At 48.1% G+C, this 21,688-nt stretch overlaps 1 protein-coding gene across 14 annotated transcripts in view; it reads left to right on the top strand.

Annotated features, from left to right (window-relative positions):
• Positions 1-21,688, top strand: part of LOC121564826 (histone-lysine N-methyltransferase MECOM-like) — a 191,495-nt gene that overhangs the window by 169,679 nt on the left and 128 nt on the right. For 6 of the 14 annotated variants that reach the window (XM_041875934.2, XM_041875926.2, XM_041875917.2 and 3 more), the window contains exons 8-17: positions 1,889-3,311; positions 3,496-3,586; positions 4,465-4,491; positions 10,102-10,268; positions 11,147-11,224; positions 14,813-14,982; positions 16,481-16,625; positions 18,708-18,953; positions 19,202-19,376; positions 19,616-21,688. The exon at positions 19,616-21,688 is cut by the window's right edge and continues 128 nt beyond it. In XM_041875934.2, the coding sequence (XP_041731868.2) occupies positions 1,889-3,311; positions 3,496-3,586; positions 4,465-4,491; positions 10,102-10,268; positions 11,147-11,224; positions 14,813-14,982; positions 16,481-16,625; positions 18,708-18,953; positions 19,202-19,376; positions 19,616-19,750 (2,657 nt within the window). In that variant the 3' untranslated portion in view covers positions 19,751-21,688. The remainder of the gene's footprint in view (positions 1-1,888; positions 3,312-3,495; positions 3,587-4,464; positions 4,492-10,101; positions 10,269-11,146; positions 11,225-14,812; positions 14,983-16,480; positions 16,626-18,707; positions 18,954-19,201; positions 19,377-19,615) is intronic. The other 8 variants (XM_041875935.2, XM_041875931.2, XM_041875914.2 and 5 more) reach the window with 3 other exon arrangements.

Raw genomic sequence — 21,688 nt, 5'->3', positions numbered from 1 at the left:
TGTTTTAGTCATTTAGCAGACGCTCTTATCCAGAGAGACTTACAGTTAGTGAGTGCATACATTTTTTTTTCTCCATACTGGTCCCCCTGTGGGAATCGAACCCACAACCCTTGCGTTGCAAACACCATGCTCTACCAACTGAGCTACACAAATGAGCTATGACTGTATTATCCAGAAGCTACTGTATAGATATGATCTCTATATGACTGTTTCTTTTTACCTAGCTATCATCTAGCCCAGGGGTCTCCAACCTTTTCTAGCATGAGAGCTACTTATAAAAAAAATGAACATGTCACGAGCTACTCAGAATGCCTTTTTTTGGGTCTGGAAGAAATTGAAGAAATTAAGATTTTTAATTGTGCATCTGGCCCTTTAATTGTGCATCTGGCCCTTTAATTGTGCATCTGGCTCTTTAATTGTGCATCTGGCCCTTTAATTGTGAATCTGGCCCTTTAATTGTGAATCTGGCCCTTTAATTGTGCGTCTAGCGAGTGAGGAATGATGGTTCTGTACTGATGCTGCTCATTTCATGGTAAAGTTTGCAAATAGCAAATAACAAATTATATACTTATTGATTATATACTTCTGCCAGGTAAGCCTACTTTGCAGTTAACATTTAATTGAGAAGGTTTGGGGGAAAGTATTTCTGTCAACCCACAAGATGGTTATCACATCAACTGGACAAACGTGCGAACCACACAGACAGATGGGGCAATATTGCTGGAAATGAATTTATCGACATTGTGTTAGGTTTGGCTTTTTAAGCCAATAGTGGCTAACCAGGGGTGGGATAATGTCAATGTTGCGTTGATTAGATAGTAGCTGGGAGCTTGCCGTGTCTGATAATTGTGAGATTTGTTTATCACAGTTTTCGGTGGAAAACATGAAAAATTGCATGTACTTTCAGAATTGTTTGGAGAACTACTCATAGGTGGGCTGTGAGCTACTGTTAGCTCACGGTCGACCTGTTGGAGACCCCTGATCTAGCCACTAGGTTCTGTTCAACAATGTGGTCTGCCACATTGCAGGGTGGCGTCCTTGGTGTCAGACAGAGAAGGGACTGTGGGACTGTGGGAAGGTTACAGTGAGCTAGCTGACAGGGACAGGGTGAGGGGGACCCGGCCTAGGGGGAGTGGGGGGTGAGGGACGAGGTGGGCAGCTGAGGACGTGAGCCCTGTCCCTGGGAACCGGACCTGCAGGATAGGATTCATTCAACTCTGCTTCCTTCACAGGCTCAAAATAGAGCCATTGTGCCGTGTGTCTGCAAGTGAGTCTGTGTGTGTGTGTGTGTCATATGTTATGTGATATCTTAATATCTGTGAATGTGTCTGCATATTTATATGTGTGTGTGTGCTCATGTGTGTGTTTTTGTCTATTGTGAGTTATGTGAATATCTATGAATGTGTATGCATGTCTGTGTGCACATGCGTGTGTATGAATGTGTATGTGTGTACCTGTGTGTGTTTGTTTACGGTCTCCTTGGGAGTCTGACCCTGGGAGCACAATGCCTGGAGGTGCACTGTGTTTGATGTGCAGGTGATGGGTTCCACTGACTCACTCTTAGCCCCGAGGAACAAAGCCCCATGACAATGCCAGGATCTGGCGTCTCATCTCACCCCCCCCCCACCTCACTGAAATAACATTCTCAGACTAGGACATCTTACACCCAGCCGGTCTCTCATGTACTATAGTCCCCTATCCTGAAATGCATGTGTAGTGTCACGACTAAAGCCTGGAGGTTTTCCTGACTACTGGATCAAAGGGAAAACTCTTGGCTCTTATGGTCAGAGATGTACTCTGTGTATGTGTGGGTGTGTGTGTGTGTGTGTGTGTGTGTGGTGTTGGACATGTCTCTGAGTGCCCCATGTCTGTCTCCCTCTCCCTGCAGGCGAGGTGTGCCACAAGTCCTACACGCAGTTCTCCAACCTGTGCCGCCACAAGCGCATGCACGCCGACTGCCGTACCCAGATCAAGTGTAAGGACTGTGGCCAGATGTTCAGCACCACCTCCTCCCTCAACAAGCACCGGCGCTTCTGTGAGGGCAAGAACCATTTCACGGCAGGGGGGTTGTTCGCCCATGCCCAGGGCATGTCCCTCCCCGGTGTCCCTGGTGCCATGGACAAGGCCGCTATAGGTGGTATGGGGCACAGCAGCGCCAGCCTGGCAGACTACTTTGGGAACCGGCACCACAGCGGCCTGACGTTTCCGACCGCCCCTGGCTTCCCCTTCAGCTTCCCGGGCCTGTTCTCCTCTGGACTGTACCACCGACCCCCCCTCATCCCGGCCACCTCCCCAGTCAGACGGCCCCCAGGTCCCGGTACGGAGCACAGCAAGAGCCCCCTCCTGTCGCCCAGCCCCGGAGCCCAGGATGCCAGAGAGCTGCTCAAGACCCTCCGCAAGGAGGCATCGCCCGGCAATGAGCTGCCACAGGGGACAGAGCAGCGACAGGCCCAGGGCTCCTCCTCCAAGCAGAGGCACGGCGGCGGCAAGATGAGCAGCCAATCGGAGAGCAGCGACCTGGATGACGTGAGCACGCCCAGTGGGAGCGACCTGGATACCACGTCAGGCTCGGAGCTGGAGAGCGACATGGAGAGTGAAGGCCAGCGGGAGAGGGCACGCCGGGAGAATGGGAAGGGGCCCAAAAGGAAGGCGGGCGGAGGCCCCCAGAGCCCCACCACCCTTACCAGTAACCACACTAAGGAGTTCCAAGGCGTCCCCGGCTTGTTCCCTCCCTCGCTGGACGAGCACACGGCTGTCTCAGGGGCGGTCAATGACTCCATCAAGGCCATCGCCTCCATCGCTGAGAGGTACTTTGGCTCCACGGGGCTGGCGGGCCTGCAGGACAAGAAGGTAGGCGCCCTGCCCTACCCCTCCATGTTCCCCCTGCCCTTCTTCCCAACCTTCTCCCCACCCGTCTACCCCTTCCCAGAGAGAGAGCTCAGACCTCCAGGCATCAAGGGGGAGCCCCAGTCCCAACCTGACGAACCCACCAAGAAGCGCCAGAGCAGGACCTCTGAGTCGCCCTTTGACCTTACCACCAAGCGTAAGCAGGAGGAGAAGGTCCCCGCCCCCTTCGCCCCTGTCTCCAACTCCAAACCGGAGGCCTCCTCACGTTCAACCAATCAGGACCAGCCGCTGGATCTGAGCATGGGCGGCACCAGGAACCGCAGCAGTAGCCACGCCCCCCGGGGGGAGGAGTCGAAGAAGATCCACGTGTTTGGAGAAGACAAGGCAGTGGTGGAGCTACCTAAAGCCGACACCTCTCTGCAGCACGCCAGGCCTACCCCCTTCTTCATGGACCCCATCTACAGGTACTGTGAATCTCTAGAACTAAACCTCACTAGTTCAAATATCACTCACTATCAGTCTCATTTAGACCTGTTGTGTGTTATTATATTCTGTGTTAGTTTCCTATAAGTACTTTTTCCTATATTGTTGAATGTGAATGTCTTTTAGAGTGTCGGTGTCTAAGAACTGATAGAGTTGTAATATTAGCAGGGTTGAGAAGAGGAAGATGAACGATCCGTTTGAGGCTCTGAAAGACAAGTACATGCGGCCCGCCCCCGGCTTCCTCTTCCATCCACAGGTAGGTCCTGTCCTGTTCTATCTCAGTGTTAATGTAGCTTCACAGAGACAGCCAGACCAGGGGCCCTCTTTGGTTCTGAGGCCCAGGCAGGGTGAGGCGATCTGGGGTTGGTCTGTGGGTGGTCCGAGGTGGTCTGGTTCTGATGGGGACCAGAGGCAGTGTTCAGTCTGATTGGGTCTGGTCTGTCATGTTCTCAGCTATCTGAACCAGATGTGGGAGAATGTGGAAAACTGAAAAGGTCACAAACTGACACGTTCTCACATTTTGTCTTTGACTACAGAATAAAAAATGATACCCTTTTAAAGTTCCCGAATTTTGCCCCCGGATTCTGCGCTGCCTGTGATTTCTCTATCGTTTGTAGCGTGACTCAGTGTGTGTGTATTGACGTGCGTTGACATTCATGTGTTCGCTCTTCCCAACAGTGAAAATTGGCCCGTAGGGCCTGGCATTTTTTATGGTCATTTCCGGCCTGGTTTTTACTGGTCGTTTCAGGCCTGGTTTTTACTGGCTGTTTGAGTCGTCCTGATTTATGTCCCCTCTCCACACTGTGAACCAGTCTCTAACTCTGTAACGCCATATGGCCGTGGCACGTGGCTTAATGAGGTGTCCTATCAGTAGAAACAGCAACAGCGTTTAGGCCATCTTTATTCCTTTACCATGTCTGGACACACAAATCAGTCCCAGAAACAATCTGGCCACAGGGGCTCTGTTTTTTTTTTTTTGCAGTTGTACATTTTCGGGTTAGGGTTTTGTTACCAAGTCACCTGACCCCTTGTGACATCATCACCCCCCTGCCCAATGCCCATGTGCATCCAATCAAAAGTCCGTGGTCTACTTCCTGGTTCTGACTGCTCTCTTCCTTCTGTCCCGCCCCTCAGTTTCGTATGCCAGATCAGAGATCCTGGGTAAGTTTCCTCTACACCTATATGTCTCTGTGCTTCTGCCTCCCCTAAACCCCCAGACCCCCCTGTGTGTGCATGGGTCCCCATCATAACACCCTCCATGTCACTCAGACTGCACATGGCTCTGGCCAATCGCCAGCAACTACTGACCAGGCATCAGCCAATCACAAGCCATCACTGCTTATCAATGGATTTTAGACCCGGTTTTAGATCACATTAAAAAACATAATGGTTTTCTCAGCTTGCAAGCTATCTGCTTTTTCACTAATTTTAGTAAAAATATCATGTAAATGTCAGAAAATTCCCATTTAGATTAATTTACAGTTATTCATTTGTCCACATGATAGGCCTGGGATTTCTAGCTGGGTTCCACCCTGTACTGCTAACAGCACTGAGGGTTGTATATACACTGCTCAAAAAAATAAAGGGAACACTTAAACAACACAATGTAACTCCAAGTCAATCACACTTCTGTGAAATCAAACTGTCCACTTAGGAAGCAACACTGATTGACAATAAATTGCACATGCTGTTGTGCAAATGGAATAGACAACAGGTGGAAATTATAGGCAATTAGCAAGACAGGTGGTGACCACAGACCACTTCTCAGTTCCTATGCTTCCTGGCTGATGTTTTGGTCACTTTTGAATGCTGGCGGTGCTTTCACTCTAGTGGTAGCATGAGACAGAGTCTACAACCCACACAAGTGGCTCAGGTAGTGCAGCTCATCCAGGATGGCACATCAATGCGAGCTGTGGCAAGAAGGTTTGCTGTGTCTGTCAGCGTAGTGTCCAGAGCATGGAGGCGCTACCAGGAGACAGGCCAGTACATCAGGAGACGTGGAGGAGGCCGTCAGGAGGGCAACAACCCAGCAGCAGGACTGCTACCTCCGCCTTTGTGCAAGGAGGAGCAGGAGGAGCACTGCCAGAGCCCTGCAAAATTACCTCCAGCAGGCCACAAATGTGCATGTGTCTGCTCAAACGGTCAGAAGCAGACTCCATGAGGGTGGTATGAGGGCCCGACGTCCACAGGTGGGGGTTGTGCTTACAGCCCAACACCGTGCAGGACGTTTGGCATTTGCCAGAGAACACCAAGATTGGCAAATTCGCCACTGGCGCCCTGTGCTCTTCACAGATGAAAGCAGGTTCACACTGAGCACGTGACAGACGTGACAGAGTCTGGAGACGCCGTGGAGAACGTTCTGCTGCCTGCAACATCCTCCAGCATGACCGGTTTGGCGGTGGGTCAGTCATGGTGTGGGGTGGCATTTCTTTAGGGGGCCGCACAGCCCTCCATGTGCTCGCCAGGGGTAGCCTGACTGCCATTAGGTACCAAGATGAGATCCTCAGACCCCTTGTGAGACCATATGCTGGTGTGGTTGGCCCTGGGTTCCTCCTAATGCAAGACAATGCTAGACCTCATGTGGCTGGAGTGTGTCAGCAGTTCCTGCAAGAGGAAGGCATTGATGCTATGGACTGGCCCGCCCGTTCCCCAGACCTGAATCCAATTGAGCACATCTGGGACATCATGTATCGCTCCATCCACCAACGCCACGTTGCACCACAGACTGTCCAGGAGTTGGCAGATGCTTTAGTCCAGGTCTGGGAGGAGATCCCTCAGGAGACCATCCGCCACCTCATCAGGAGCATGCCCAGGCGTTGTAGGGAGGTCATACAGGCATGTGGAGGCCACACACACTACTGAGCCTCATTTTGACTTGTTTTAAGGACAATACATCAAAGTTGGATCAGCCTGTAGTGTGGTTTTCCACTTTAATTTTGAGGGTGACTCCAAATCCAGACCTCCATGGGTTGATACATGTGATTTTGTTGTCAGCACATTCAACTATGTAAAGAAAAAAGTATTTAATAAGATTATTTCATTCATTCAGATCTAGGATGTGTTATTTTAGTGTTCCCTTTATTTTTTTGAGCAGTGTATATATATATTTGCTTATTTGGAGAGTGATGCAGGGCTGTTGGAATGGGCACAGAGCGGGTAAGACAGGGGGGACTGCTCTGTATCAGTGCGAGGGTAACAGTCTCTTAGGGACCGAGGGAGGGAGGGGGAGTTCCTCCCTCCGACATCTGTTTCCAGATAAGATCAACAATTGAGAATGCATCTCGCTAATTAAGGCGCTCTCAGCATCACTGACATCTGAAGATAACTAATCAACAGCTGGCCCCACAGAGACAAGCAAGTTTAGACACACAGACAGAGCAGGAGGAGGAGGAGGAAGGGGGGGGTTACATCTAAAGGGTATTTTGGGGGAATCACATTTAAGTAAATGTGTGGGCATTTATCCTCCTTGTTCCCGCGATTAGACCTCTCACACTCCGTATTATATCAAATGAGGTCTAGTGAACCTGACTTAAAATATATAAAAAATATATAAAATCTCAAAGGCTTTAGAGCCGTTTGTTCTGATTCTAACTTATCTCACCGGTAGTAGACAATACAGAGAGTTCTCACAGAGGAAGGAACACAAGTGAACTGAACAGCCAGAGAGGACGGAGAATGAGTGTGTATCAGAGGGAGGGTTGCCTCAGTAGACAGAAGAATAGCCAGGGTGGGCCTAGCTGTTTCAGCCTCAGCCTCTCGCTCTCAAACTAAAGTGTCTTATCTTGCACGACGGCTCAATACAGCGGACAGCTTTAGGGCTCCTAATGCGCGGGCGAGTTATGGTCTCTCATTGAGCAAGGAGGGAAACAAACTAAGCTTTAGCCCCCACGCCCGTAAAGAGACCCAATGAAATACATATTGCACATTCACAAGAAATATGGAAGCATTTCACCTGCACCTCCCCCTCCCGTTCTCGTCCTCAAGAGGGAGCCTTTGATTCATGGCACTGAGCATTGGCATATTCATAATCAAACGGACCTGACACCCCACATCCTCCTGGAGTCGGAACTTTACACCCGGCCGTCACTCTTAATCAGCCCTGGCCTATAACGTCTGTGGTCGTTCATCATCGATCAGTTTCTTTGTTTTCTCTCTGCTCTTTTTCTTTCTTTCTTTCTCTGTCTGTCTGTCTGTCTCTCTCATTCTTCCTCTCTCTACCTCTCAATCTTTCTTTCTTTCTTTCTTTCTTTCTTTCTTTCTTTCTTTCTTTCTTTCTTTCTTTCTTTCTTTCTTTCTTTCTCTCTCTCTCTCTCTCTCTCTCTCTCTCTCTCTCTCTCTCTCTCTCTCTCTCTCTCTCTCTCTCTCTCTCTCTCTCTCTCTCTCTCTCTCTCTCTCTCTCTCTCTCTCTCTCTCTCTCTCTCTCTCTCTCTCTCTCTCTCTCTCTCTCTCTCTCTCTCTCTCTCTCTCTCTCTCTCTCTCTCTCTCTCTCTCTCTCTCTCTTTCTCTCTCTCGCTCTCTCTCTCTCTCTCTCTACTTCTCCCTCCCAATCACTCTCTCTCTCTCTCTCTCTCTCTCTCTCTCTCTCTCTCTCTCTCTCTCTCTCTACTTCTCCCTCCCTCTCAATCTCTCTCTCACTCTCTCTCTACTTCTCCCTCCCTCCCTCTCTCTCTCTATCTTTCTCTCTCTCTCTCTCTCTCTACTTCTCCCTCTCTCTCTCTCTCTCTCTCTCTTTCTCTCTCTCTTTCTCCCTCTGTAAAGTCCCTGAGTGTCAGGGGGCTGCCGGAGGACCTGACAGATGGAATGTCAGGTGGTGAGCATGGCCTGTGGCGCTGCCGGAGGACCAATCACCACTGATTTTTTGCCTTACTGAAATAAGAATAAGGAACACACAAAACATTCAATACACGCAAAATAATGCACATTTGTGGCACCTTAAAAAAGAAAAGTTGTCCAGCGCGAGATAGGCTGACAGGCCCCGCGGCCTGCTGGGACGTTCCTCCCCTTCCCTCCTCCCTCCTTCCTCTTCTCCTCCCCCATCCCTCCATCCCGCCCCTCTCAGCACAGCGATATCATTATTACCCGTGTCTGGCCCTTGATCAGTAATGTCAACATCTTTCATATTGACAAATGTGCTGTCTGCCCACATTGTGCACCGAATGGTTTACAGCCCAGCAGTGGACATGAATCACTCCTCTGCCCCTGCACAGTGTACACACACACACACACACACACACACACACACATCGAGCACACAAGCACACACACACACACACACATAGAGCAAGCACACACACACACATTCTCACACATTAACACACTCTTTTTCTTTCTCTCACACACACACCTTACAAACACATAATCTCTCTATCGCTCTCTCACTCACTCACTCTCACACACACACACACACACACACACACACACACACACACACACACACACACACACACACACACACACACACACACACACACACACACACACACACACACACACACACACACACACACACACACACAAACAAATTCACACATTCTCTCACAGACATTGTTGGCAGTTAATCAACAATGGCCACCATGTAGCACACACATACAAGCACAAACACAAACACACACTTATACACCATCTGACAAGTACATGTATCTCCACTTTCCTCCGAGGATTTTATGCATATTTGATGAAAGCAAATGTTAGCCTTCATTAGTAAATCATATACAGTCCTTCTGTTTGTGTGTGTGTGTGTGTGTGTGTGTGTGTGTGTGTGTGTGTGTGTGTGTGTGTGTGTGTGTGTGTGTGTGTGTGTGTGTGCGCGCGCGCAGGCATGTGTGTGTGTAAAACAGAGTTGATTACATTCATACACCATCTGACCTGACTTCCACTGACCACTAGTGGTGGAATAAAGCTGCATAATATTCCCATATACAATACCCTAATATCAGCCCTGAAAAGGACAATCAATAATACTCTGATCTGTGTAAAGTACAGTATTGGTTTCTATCTTCAATATGGCCTAGTCTCTCAACTCAATGCCAGGCAGAGCCTCTCTCTGAAGGACTATACTCATGTTGTCACATCATGCCCCCTCTTCTCTGTTCTGCTTATATGCACTGCTGCCACTAGCATCAGGGGCAACTTAGGGAATCTTTTGGGCTGTATTATTGACGGAAAATAGCCCTAACCTAATGTGTCCTGCTCCACAAAAAAAAAGTTTCCCGTCAACAAAGGCATATCTATAATCTCTAGGAACACTACTTACCAGTTGTAAGGTTAAATGTGTCCCTCGCTATCAAATAAATGTCTGAATGCAACTTTTGTCCAAATCGCACCACAATCCTGTCTAGTTAGACAGTGGGCTGCCATTAGACCACGCACTTCACGCAACACTTCCTACCATGTAATCTACCACTGTCTGTACAGCAGGAATGTGGTGCGGTTCAGACAAAAGTTGGATTCAGACCTTTATTTGATAGCAAGGGACACATTTAACCTTAAAACTGGTAAGTAGTGTTCCTAGAGATTATAGATATGCCTTTGTTGATGGGATTTTTTGGGGTGTTAAGTCCCACACATTAGCTTAGGGAATGATGCGCAACCAAGGGAGTCATTAATGCAACCCCATGACCCAAAATACTCCAGAAGTTGCCCCTGAAGCTATGCTGAAACCTGCCAGGTGATCAATTGAAATAAGGTGTGTTACTGACTTACTTGGTTAAATGAAGGTTCAATAAAGGTTTTTCCTGACCATTCATGTGACATGTGCCCGTCTCTCCTCAGATGTCGGCCATTGAGAACATGGCGGAGAAGCTGGAGACGTTTGGTTCACTTAACCCCGAGTCAGGTGACCTGATGCGCTCCGTCCCCTCCATGTTTGACTTCCGAGCCCCGCCCACTGCCCTCCCCGAGACGCTACTGCGCAAGGGCAAGGAGCGCTACACCTGCAGGTAACCATGGAAACCGTTTATGCGCAAATAGTACCAGAGGTTGTTTTGGTGATTTTATCCAACTGTTTTTTGTTGTTGTTTTTTTGTCTTCACACTACTTCAGCTCTGGTTTTGGCCTCGTGACTTTCTGATTGAAAGTCCTATGGTTTTGGTCAATTCCTATTTCTATACTTCTAAATTCATGAATTGAGTTGGATTGAATTGAATTTGATTGAATTTAATTGAAATAGACCCTAAACCTGAAAAGTTAATACGTCCATGAGTGTATGGCCTATTTCCATTCCATGTCCTTGAGACAAACTTCTACTTAATTTCCATGGCTGGCCAGTGTCAACCCTTTGAGGTGACTGTGTGTGCTGTGTTACTCAGTGAGGGGCCGTGCTTGGCCCCCTCTCTCTCCCACTGTTTACCCAGGGAGTTGGCCCTGATTAGCAGATTAATAAGAGAGGCTTTGGGGCCCTGGCGGTGCTTTGATCTAACGCTTTGCTGTGTGTGTGGACACACCCACTCTCTGCACCTCACCATTGCTATGTTATACACATAAACTCACTCACACACGTTCCATTAGCTTCAAGTGCTGAGTGTGGGAGTGAAATTAATATTCACATAGTTATTTGTTAGTGGAATTATGCAACCATAAGACAAGGCATAAATTATGTTGTGCTAAAGGATGTTTTATCAGTTAATTGATAGAGATATAGTAACAGGTATACTTTTTAATCTGTTTTGATTTATAGTGAAAATGTATTTTTCCTATTGTGAGTTGTGTGTTGTCAATGCTGCATGTTCTAAGATATATCATATATATTTGAATACATTTTCTGCTGGTAATTTTACTCTAAGATGTATGGTGACATGAGGGGTTCTCTGCCCCACAGATACTGCGGTAAACTATTCCCACGGTCTGCCAACCTGACCCGCCACCTAAGGACACACACAGGAGAGCAACCGTACAGGTAAGTCTCTCTCACACACACACACACACACACACACACACACACACACACACACACACACACACACACACACACACACACATACATCATGTGCTAAACATACCCAGCCTTAAAGGAAGGTCAGCCGTGGGATGACGGATGTGGGAACAGGTAGTGTGATCATGCCATGCTGACAAGACGTCCCTCTAACCCTCCTCCAACGTTAGCTTTTCATCACAGTATAAGTCATCTGTTAATGTTTGTCAGATAGCTTGCACACACTTTCACATAGACACACAAAGACCCATAAAAAGAACACAAAAGACAAGCATACTGGAGCCAAGCGTGAACAAACACACACAACCATAAACACATACACACACTTTCTCAGAGAACATGATCAGACACACTGAGTCTTCCCAGACAGCCATCGTTGATCTATCAGACCCAGTTCACTGCTACACGGATGTTTTCCCAGAGAATTCCTGTCCATAGTTACGGGCATCATTCTTGTATGTTTTCCTACGCCGTTAAAAGCCTGGAACAATTATCAGTCTGTTAAATAATTTGCCTGATGAAAAATGGTGGCCAACGTCTGGGTGACAGGAGGGGGGTTTGAACTTGAAGATGGGGGGAGGGTGTGGCAGGGAGAGGGAAGGGGGAGAGGGGGTAAAGAAGAAAGTTTGGTGAAAAATGGGGGTGATGAGGAGCACGGGCAGATGTCCGGGGGTAGCAGCTGGAATAATGACTTTTGATGTCGGAGGGGGCGACTTAGAGCACACACACACACACACACACACACACACACACACACACACACACACACACACACACACACACACACACACACACATACACACACACAGAGAGAGACTCACACACACAGTACACAGTCCAGGGGAGGCCAGTTGACCACAGGGGAGGACCTCAGGCCTCTGCAGCCCGCCTGATAGATTGAGCCTCTACACGCTGGCACTTCATTAAAGATCTCTGCTGTTGTTAATTGCAATTTTTGCGAAGATAACAGGGTGCTCCTGAGGGACGGCTAATCGGGCAAGCTAATTCCAGCTAGAAGAAAAGATGTAATCATTGGGGGGACTAGGCTCAAACAGATGTGGAGGGGGTTAGGCTCAAACAGATTTGTTGCATGCCTATTTTGTGAGAGAATAATGTGATTTGTATTGCGCTGGCAGGAGATAAGAGACAGAGCTGGTTTCACCTTGAACGAGCTCCTCCATCATGTCTGAGAGAGAGATTGGGGGATGGCGGGGCTGTCCATGAATGCACGTATGTGTATGTGTGTGTGTGTGTGTTCCACTGTGAATGGTGTTACACTCCTGAGTGGCGCAGTGGTCTAAGGCACTGCATCACAGTGCTAACTGTGCCACTAGATCCTGGTTTGAATCCAGGCTCTGTCGCAGCCGGCCGCGACCGGGAGACTCATGGGCGGCGCACAATTGGCCCAGCGTCGTCCAGGGTAGGGGAGGGAATGGCCGTGTCACGCCCTGGCTCTGGGGACTATGTTATGTTGAGCCAGGGTGTGTAAGTCTATGTTTATTTTTCTATGTTGGCCTGAGTGACTCCCAATCAGAGGCAACGAGTGTCAGCTGGGTGTCTCTGATTGGGAGCCATATTTAACTGTTTGTCTTGCACTTTGTGTTTTGTGGTTTCTTGTTCCTTTTGGTTTGTGTATCGAAGGACTTCACGTTTCGTTCATTGTTTTGATCGTGTGATCTAGTTAATAAATATAAATATGTTCACCCGCAACGCTGCGCCTTGGTCCTCCTCATTAGACGATCGTGACAGAAGAAACCACCAAGACCAGACCAAGCAGCGTGTCCAGGAGCCATCGCTAATAGATCTCCGTGGCAGCTTCGACTGGGTCAAGCCCATTGAGGAGCTGAGTGACGAGGGTTGGAGACAGAGGAGCGAGAGGTGGGCGAGAATGATGGAGGCCTGGCCCACGGGGAGGAGAGACCCCCAGAACATTTTTAGGGGGGCTCACGACGTCGGGGCAGCAGGAGGCCGCTATGGAGCGGTCCAGCGGGGTTGCAGAGGAGGCCGCCAGGTTACGGGGGCCACTGGTAGAAGAGGGGATGGAAGGTGTAGAGGCACGGTGAGAGGTACTGGCGTGTGTTGCCAGTCCGGTCCGGCCCGTTCCAGATCCCGGTGTAGAGCCAGTGGTGTGTGTCCCCAGTACGGTCCGGTCTATTCCTGCTCCCCGCACCAAACCTACGGTGTGCGTCGACAGCCCAGCCCGGCCCGTTCCTGCGCTCCGCACCGAGTCTGTGGTGCGCGTCGCCAGCCCAGTCCGGCCCATCCAAGCTTCCCGCACCAGGCCAGTGGTGTGCGTCGTCAGTCCGGCACGGCCTGTTCCCTGCTCTCCGCACCAAGTCTGTGGTGCGCGCCGCCACCCAGTCCGGCTCATTCCTGCTCCCCGCACCAAGTCAGGGGTGCGCCGTCAGCCGGTCCGGCCCGTTCCTCCTCCACGCATCAAGCCAGGGGTGTGCGTCGTCAGTCCAGCACAACCCGTGCCTGGGTCATGTCCGGAGCCGGATCCGCCGCCGAGGCGGAGTGCCCACCCGGTCCCTCCCCTGTTGTGGTTGTTTGGTGCGGCCGGAGTCCGCGCCTTTGGGGGGGGGTACTGTCACGCCCTGGCTCTGGGGACTATGTTATGTTGAGCCAGGGTGTGTAAGTCTATGTTTATTTTTCTATGTTGGCCTGAGTGACTCCCAATCAGAGGCAACGAGTGTCAGCTGGGTGTCTCTGATTGGGAGCCATATTTAACTGTTTGTCTTGCACTTTGTGTTTTGTGGTTTCTTGTTCCTTTTGGTTTGTGTATCGAAGGACTTCACGTTTCGTTCATTGTTTTGATCGTGTGATCTAGTTAATAAATATAAATATGTTCACCCGCAACGCTGCGCCTTGGTCCTCCTCATTAGACGATCGTGACAGGCCGGCAGGGGTGTAGCTCAGTTGATAGAGCATGGCGTTTGCAACGCCAGGGTTGTGGGTTCGATTCCCACGGGGGGCCAGTATAAAAAAATATGTATTCACTAACTGTAAGTCGCTCTGGATAAGAGCGTCTGCTAAATGACTAAAATGTAAAATGTAATGTAAATGAATGTGTACAGTATCATTCGAATAGGGGAGATTGTTAAAGGGATACTTCAGAGTCAGATGAACTCATGGATACCATTCGTATGTATCTGCATCCAGTATGGAGGTTAGAGGTAGTTTTGCGAGCCAATGCTAACTAGCGTTAGTGCAATGACTAGTAAGTCTATGGTATCTACTAGCATGCTAGCAGTTACCATAGACTTCCAGTCATTGCGCTAACGCTAGTTAGCAATTGCACTAACACTAGTTAGCAACTTCCTTCAAACTGCACACGGAGACATATAAATGGTATCTACGAGTTCATATGACTCTGGGGAAGTAGATGAAGGGCTTCATTGTCAAAACCTGAAGTATCCCTTTAAGGCCTATGTCTTTCTTTGCATGTATGCTTTTACTGTATCTACTCCAGCATGTGTGTAGTGTATTTGTATCGTTCCCCATGAGTCCCATCAGTTTTGACCTTTGACCCCTACCTATCTGTCTCCTCAGGTGTAAGTACTGCGACCGCTCGTTCAGCATCTCCTCCAACCTGCAGCGCCACATCCGTAACATCCACAACAAGGAGAAGCCCTTCAAGTGTCACCTGTGTGACCGCTGCTTCGGCCAACAGACTAACCTGGACCGCCACCTCAAGAAGCACGAGAACGGTAACCTCTCAGGTGAGAGAGCCACCCCAATCAATCAAATGAATTTATAAATCCCTTGTTACATAAGTAGTTTGTTACAAAGTGCTTTACAGACACCTAGGAAATGAACCTGTGTAGTAGTAGTGTACGCACATCCAGTAACTTGCAGGTGCAGGGTGTCATGTAAAAATCTTCTCAGCGTGAAATAGTTCCCAGTCGTTCTGATTGTGACGTCATGCTGTAAAATTTCTCACAGTGTGAAAATGTTCCCAGCTCTTTATGTGGATGGCTGACAGCGTGTAAATGTTCCCAGCTCTTTACGTGGATGGATAAGCTCGTGCGGATGTCTCTTGCTCTCACCCTCGCTCACCCTTGATTTAGCTAGCTAGCTGGTGGAGATGGCTTGTTCTCAGAGGTCTGCAGTTTGTATAGCTAAATACAAAAAATAACGTCATGAAAGAAAGACAGATACACGTTTTAATGCTCCTGCAGTTTTATTGTGAAATGTTTCGACCCTTACGAACTCTTTTGGGTCCAAGCGTTGCGCAATAAAACTGTGGGAGCATTCAACAGTGTGTGTGTATCTATCTTTCTTGAAATGAACTGGTGACCAACAAAACTGCTGATGATTCAAATCGGATATATTTATATACTACGTGAGCACTCACTCAGCCTCAATTGCCTCCGTAAATTCTCCAGCTGTGAAATGTAATTTACTTACGGTTAAAGAAAGCATTTGGGGAAGCTAAGAAATTATATTAAATAAATCTGTTGGCCGTCTCCGCGACAACACAATTGCACTCTGAATGTTCGGCGACTCTGCTGCTTTCGGCGGTACAAATCATTGCTGGTTGAGTTTGATAGGTCGCTCTGCGTCGCAGCAACTTCTTGAATCACATCAGAAACGTGGAGGCAAGCAGGAGACACCTGGCCAGACGCCCATCGTAAAGCTCTGGTTGTGGAGCTAGTCCAGTTGATCAGATACATTCACTTATTAAAGCAAACATTGGCATTCTCTTGAAACCTAGACAGTCATACGCTTCGTCCCATCATCTGTCTGAGCTCCTAGTAGAGCCAATATAATATTGGTTCACTTAAATATATACTTACTATACTCTCTACCGGGTACTATCTTGGGGATGAGTACTGCCAGGTAAAAACAGACTGGAGTACAGGGTTAGGGTCTGCCATGTCAATTCCGGAAGTACACTAAAATTCAAATTCCAAATTGAACTGAATTGAAATGGAGCAATTGACCTCAACCCCACAGTAGCTTTACTTCCGGGTAATAAGGCCAGTGTAAGTGTGCTATTCCTGCAGGCCTTGGTCTAACACCAACATGAGATACAGTACATACTGGTAAACTGGTGCCCCATGCAGGCCAGTGGGGGATTGGTTTCTCGTCAAGTATCAGATTCCAAATAGTTTCTTGTCATCCAAAAGGAGACTCCAATGGGGCTGTCACTGTGGTCTTAGTTGTATTATTTTAATATTAATATTAAAACTGACTGATTATAATGTCTTTCTGTAGGCACGGCTGCGTCCTCCCCTCGGTCAGAGCTGGACAGCAGCAGCGCCATCCTGGACGACAAAGAGGACTCCTACTTCAACGAAATACGAAACTTTATCGGCAACACAGGCCAGAACCAGCCGTCCCCTGACCATTCTGAGGAAGGGTAAGTCATATGTTTTGTCTGGAAGTGTGTGCGAATGTGCATACACTATATGTATGTGTATGTAAAAAAATTAACGCTTTGACAAACAGTACACACATTCATCATTCATCTTATCCTCTGTAGTACACACACACACATGCACACACACACACACAAATGAGAGACCTGCTTTTCTGCAGCACATATTCAGTGCTTGAGGCTAAACAGGGAGATGATTATAGACAAACATGGGTGGACACGGCCTCTCTATGCTGGCCTGCTAGGGCATTCTGATGCACTTCAGCCTTTATTCATTTCTGTGTGTGTGCGCGTGTGTGCAAGCGTGTGTGTATTAATGAACATGTCTCCCAGGGAGGTTCGGAGCAACAAACAATCATCACTGACGACATCTGGGATAATTACCACATTTGGAAACGTGCAGGAGCTTTTTACGACTGTTGACTTTCGGCCATGCATGTGCACCGGTATCGGCCTTGCATACAATTATGTCTGATGATTATGCAAATTAATTCTTGTAAAACTATGATCAGCTTTGGGATAGTGGTCGGCTACAGGTTTATTTTTACGTGCCTTGGGTTTGATCAGGGAGGTAGAGATATAGATCTCTGACTTTCTTTTGATTGTGTAAAATAGGGGTTGTGGGTGCAGGCGGTGGAGCGTCAGAGAGACGAGGGGAGAGAGGGGGGAGGAGGGAGGTGAGACGGGGGAGGCGGGAGGGGGGACCTGCAGCCCGTGAGCGACTAGCTCCCACATCTGGAACCAACATGTCCGCCTACAGGAAGAAAGTCGGAGAAGTTGGGGTCAGGGGGTTGGCCTGTGTTTCCTTTCAAAGTGCGGCGCTCCTGACTACTTCTGATAGATACTTTATCCCCAGCAAATTACCACGTTTGAAAGCGTAATTAGCGAATCTGTTTTCTTAATCACGGAGGCTCTCATCTCGGCCCACACTGCTGGTCTCGCTATGAAGTGAGTTGCGATGTCGACACGACATGGCAACTACCGCCTTGGCAGCCCTGGCCCTCTCCCAGTCCCACCCAGGGGGCGCGTTGCTTTTCAACTCTGTCCAATTCCCGCTATAATCGCCCCACTCTGGTAAACGCTAGAGATGGATAGCAGATAGTATTGTGCTAAAATATGTACCGCAATTATTATCCCACTTCTTCTCTTCTCGACTCATTGCAAACCCAGCTTTTCTTCTCCTTCAAATAGATCATTTCCTGTATTCTTCAGTGTCCTCTAATCTACTTGGCGATTTTGGCGGGTGTATAACTAGGGTCCACAGCCAGACTTTGTGTGCTAGCCTCGTCTAGAAAAAGACATAGTTGGGAGCTGACGAGAGATGTCCCTGAGTGTAATTAGTGAATCAGTCTTAATGTGGTTCCAGATGATTTACCAAATGGTGGTTTCCTGAGGCTGCAGAGACCGTGGACAGATTAAACCCCAGTCAGGTTCTGATAGCTGGGTTATTTTCTCTCCGTGGGGACCAGGGAAATGGGCCGCTTGGCAAGGCCCTCATAACTCTCCCACCAAATGGGGCTGTCAGCTAAATATTTTGCTTATTAGATGAATCTGAGATAGTAGGAAAATAAACAACGGGAGAGGCCAAGCGGTGCTGTTAAGTGCTGCAGCGATCAGCGAGACGCTCATAGAGCCCGTGCCCAGAGGGGCCCCCGAGATGCGATGACAAACGGGATTCCGGCTCTGCCTCTCTCTGCCCCAGCTCAGCTGCCATGGCTCGCTCCGCCCTGCTCTGCTCTACCCACTCACTCTCTATCCTCTCTCTACTCCCATTGTTTACTCAGGAAGGAGGGACTCTTACAGGGACTGACTGGCCAAAATATACAAGACCACAAGACCACATTTCATTATAAAGTTTTATGAAAGAATGAGTGTGAGTTAGCCTTGTATCCATAAGTGTATGGTGCATGGCAATGATAGAAGGTTAGAATTGGCTTCAGCACATACAGTATGGATACAACGTAGCTAAGTGTGAGTGTGTATAGTGCTTATGTAAAGTTTTTGCAGTACTGTGCTAGTGATGTGCTAGGTTTTACTCATGTATTTCCTGGTCTACGCTCCTAGGTTGAACGGTGGTCCTTTCGAGGAGGAGAAGCCCCTGATGGCCAGCCATGGGTCACGTGACCTGGAGGAGGAGGAGGGGGAGGAGCTTGGTGCCGAGGAGGAGGAAGGGGAGCAGAGCGACTCCGCTGCCGGGAAACCTAGAGACGAAGCTCCCCCCAGCAACCTAGATGATGACATCATACACAACGAAATAGAATTTGACGGACCTAGCGATTTGGAGCTCAACTGCAAGACCTCCCCAAGGAGGTAAGAGTAGTGGGGATATGCCTCCAGCATAAATATCCACTCACACAACCATGTAGACTAAAATATATGGACACATACGCATATGTACTAAGCTGAGACATTGTAAAAGTATATTGACATTCTTTAACCCCCCTGAAGGGATCATTGAATGGAATTTAATTTAATTGAATTAATTTAAATTGAGTTGAGAAGTTGAATTGAGTTGAATTGAATGTTGACAGGGATTCGGTTGTCTCCCTCCTCTCCAGGTATGTGGAGGAGGAGGATCAGAGTAGCTACTCTGCGCTGGATCACATCCGTCACTTCTCTGACATGCATAAGATGGAGGACAGTGAGTTCAGTGACGGGGACGGCACCTCCTTCGGCTCCCCCAGCCTGCCTGAGGCTGTCAAACAGCCCCTGTACAGGAAATCCAAGTCCCAGGTAAGTGTGTTTGTGTGAGTTTGTTGTGTGTGTGTTTGTGCGTGCCTGTTTGTGTGACATATAACATGATAATGTACGGAAAAGTATGAAAATGTATGCACTCACTACTGTAAGGGCGGGGGGGGGGTACGTATATGTGCAACTGTGCATGCATGCTCATGCATGTGCTGTGCATTTGTGTGAGTGTGTATGTACACTTTTGGTGTGTATTGGAGTTAACCTGTACTCCCTCTCCCCAGGCGTACGCCATGATGCTGTCTCTGGCTGACAAGGACGCACTCCACCCAGCCAACCACACACCAGCCACCATGTGGCACAGCCTGGCGCGGGCCGCTGCTGAGTCCAGTGCCATCCAGTCCCTCAGCCATGTATGATACCGCGAACCCTAACCTCTGACCCCTAACCCCCCCGACCCCGACCTATCGCACTGGGAGGCCTTGGGGGCCGTCAGCGGGGCCCTTGGCCCGTCACAGACTGCTGAGCAGAACCATGGCCCATCTGACTGCTGAGCAGAATGCCTTACACACGAGCAGGGTCACCGTCCACAGAGAACCGCCAAGCCCAGCCAAGCCCAGCCCTCCAAGAGATCCAACAAAACATCCCTCCTGTGACCTTAAATTGAGTCATTATGTTTAATATCGACGACAATGATGATGATAGTGATTATTGATTATGGTGATGAAAATAAAAAGTAATAATAGCTGTATTTATTCTGTTGAGTTTCTATGTTTTGCACATCAGCGGCAGCTGGCAGGGAGGGATGATGGAGGAGATGTTGTTAGATGTTACATCGCTAGAGCATTTCATGTGTCCACTCAATGGAACAGTGTCATGTGTCCACTCAGCTGAGAACAGTCTTCCTCCGTGTGAAGTCGGTTATATTTAGAGAACCCATTCGGGACCGCGGTCCAACCACGGTTTGATATGTGTACAGAGTACAGACCCTACCTAGCCCCACATAGCCCTACCTAGTCCTACCAGGCCACACCTAACCACCCCTAGCTCCACCTAGAACCACATAGTCCTACCTAGACCTAACATGCCACAATACAGCTACCTAACCCCACATGGCCCAACCAAGACCTATACCTGGTCACACCTAGCCTTCCCAGCCCCACAGCTTCAGACCTTCTCAGCTGAATTTGAGTATCAGTGAAATATGTTACGAGAATGATTCCGTTTAAACCCTGGATAAAAACAGTTGTTTTCCATCAACATGTACTTATAGAAATTCTAGGATACTTGGAAGGGTGGGGCTGAATAACAACTCGGGTCCAAATAAACTTCACCTCTCCAAGAAAGATGGCGCTACAAGCGCATTACGACAAGATTGTTGATGAACGAAGAACAAAAGCAAAAGAACAACTGAAAACAGAGAAAAATAGGACTGGTTTTACAACCCAAGAAAGAGTTTGCTGCGTGTGTCTGCACAATCACAGAACTGTACACGAGTGTCTGCAAATTGCGGCTCTAAAACTGCACTCCGTCCCACCCTCCTGCGCTCTCTGTGAAAGGATCTAAATAGTTTGTCGTTTTAGTGGAAGAAAATAAGAAACCACAATCTTTTTTATTTTACTCTGAAAAAGTAGCAAGTGCTGAATTTTATCATTGTTAAACAGTAAAAAGGGCATCTCTCCTCCTTCTCGAAACCCCAAACTCATCGTAGTCGGCCAACGATACCACTATTTAGCCTAAATGCTAGTCGTTAGCTACCCCTTTCCTCGTGTGTCTTTCATTTTTTAGACAATCATGTTTTTTTTGTGTAGTTTTTTTTCTACATTTTTGTTGTTGTTGATGTTATTGCTGTTGTATGTTGAGAATTGTATTTATTTCTTGGCAAACTGTAGTTTGTTTACTGAATAGCACTGCTCTTACCCTTAGCGAAGGGGAGATTCCTCGCTGGGGCCTACTCCAGAACTCAATGGGGTTTGTAGATGATGTTTGAGTGCCGGATAGTATTAAACATACCATTCACTCTTTATTCTTCTAATGAAACTGGTTGATGATGAATAGATATTACTTAGGGTTTTTTTGTATGACAATTTATTGATTCCATTGTAAATGTAAAAAACAAACATTATAAAGAAATGAACAAATAAAAAAATGCCAGGTATAATTTCTTCATAATCGCATGATTGGTCTGATTAGATCTGTATCTGACATTTTTCTACGGTTGTCTGCAAGCTTGTTTGACGTTCAGTCCATGTTAATCCCTTGTGCCAAACCTATAATAAATAACAGATTATATTCATTTATCCTCCCATTTTGAGGGATCAGATTGTTTGTTTTTTGTCGTTGTTGTTTTTGTTTAT

The sequence above is a fragment of the Coregonus clupeaformis genome, chromosome 5 (genome assembly GCF_020615455.1).
Source record: "Coregonus clupeaformis isolate EN_2021a chromosome 5, ASM2061545v1, whole genome shotgun sequence".
Classification (NCBI taxonomy): Eukaryota; Metazoa; Chordata; class Actinopteri; order Salmoniformes; family Salmonidae; genus Coregonus; species Coregonus clupeaformis.
The sequence above is the reverse complement of the archived record's forward strand: the minus strand, read 5'-3'. Positions and strand labels throughout refer to the sequence as shown.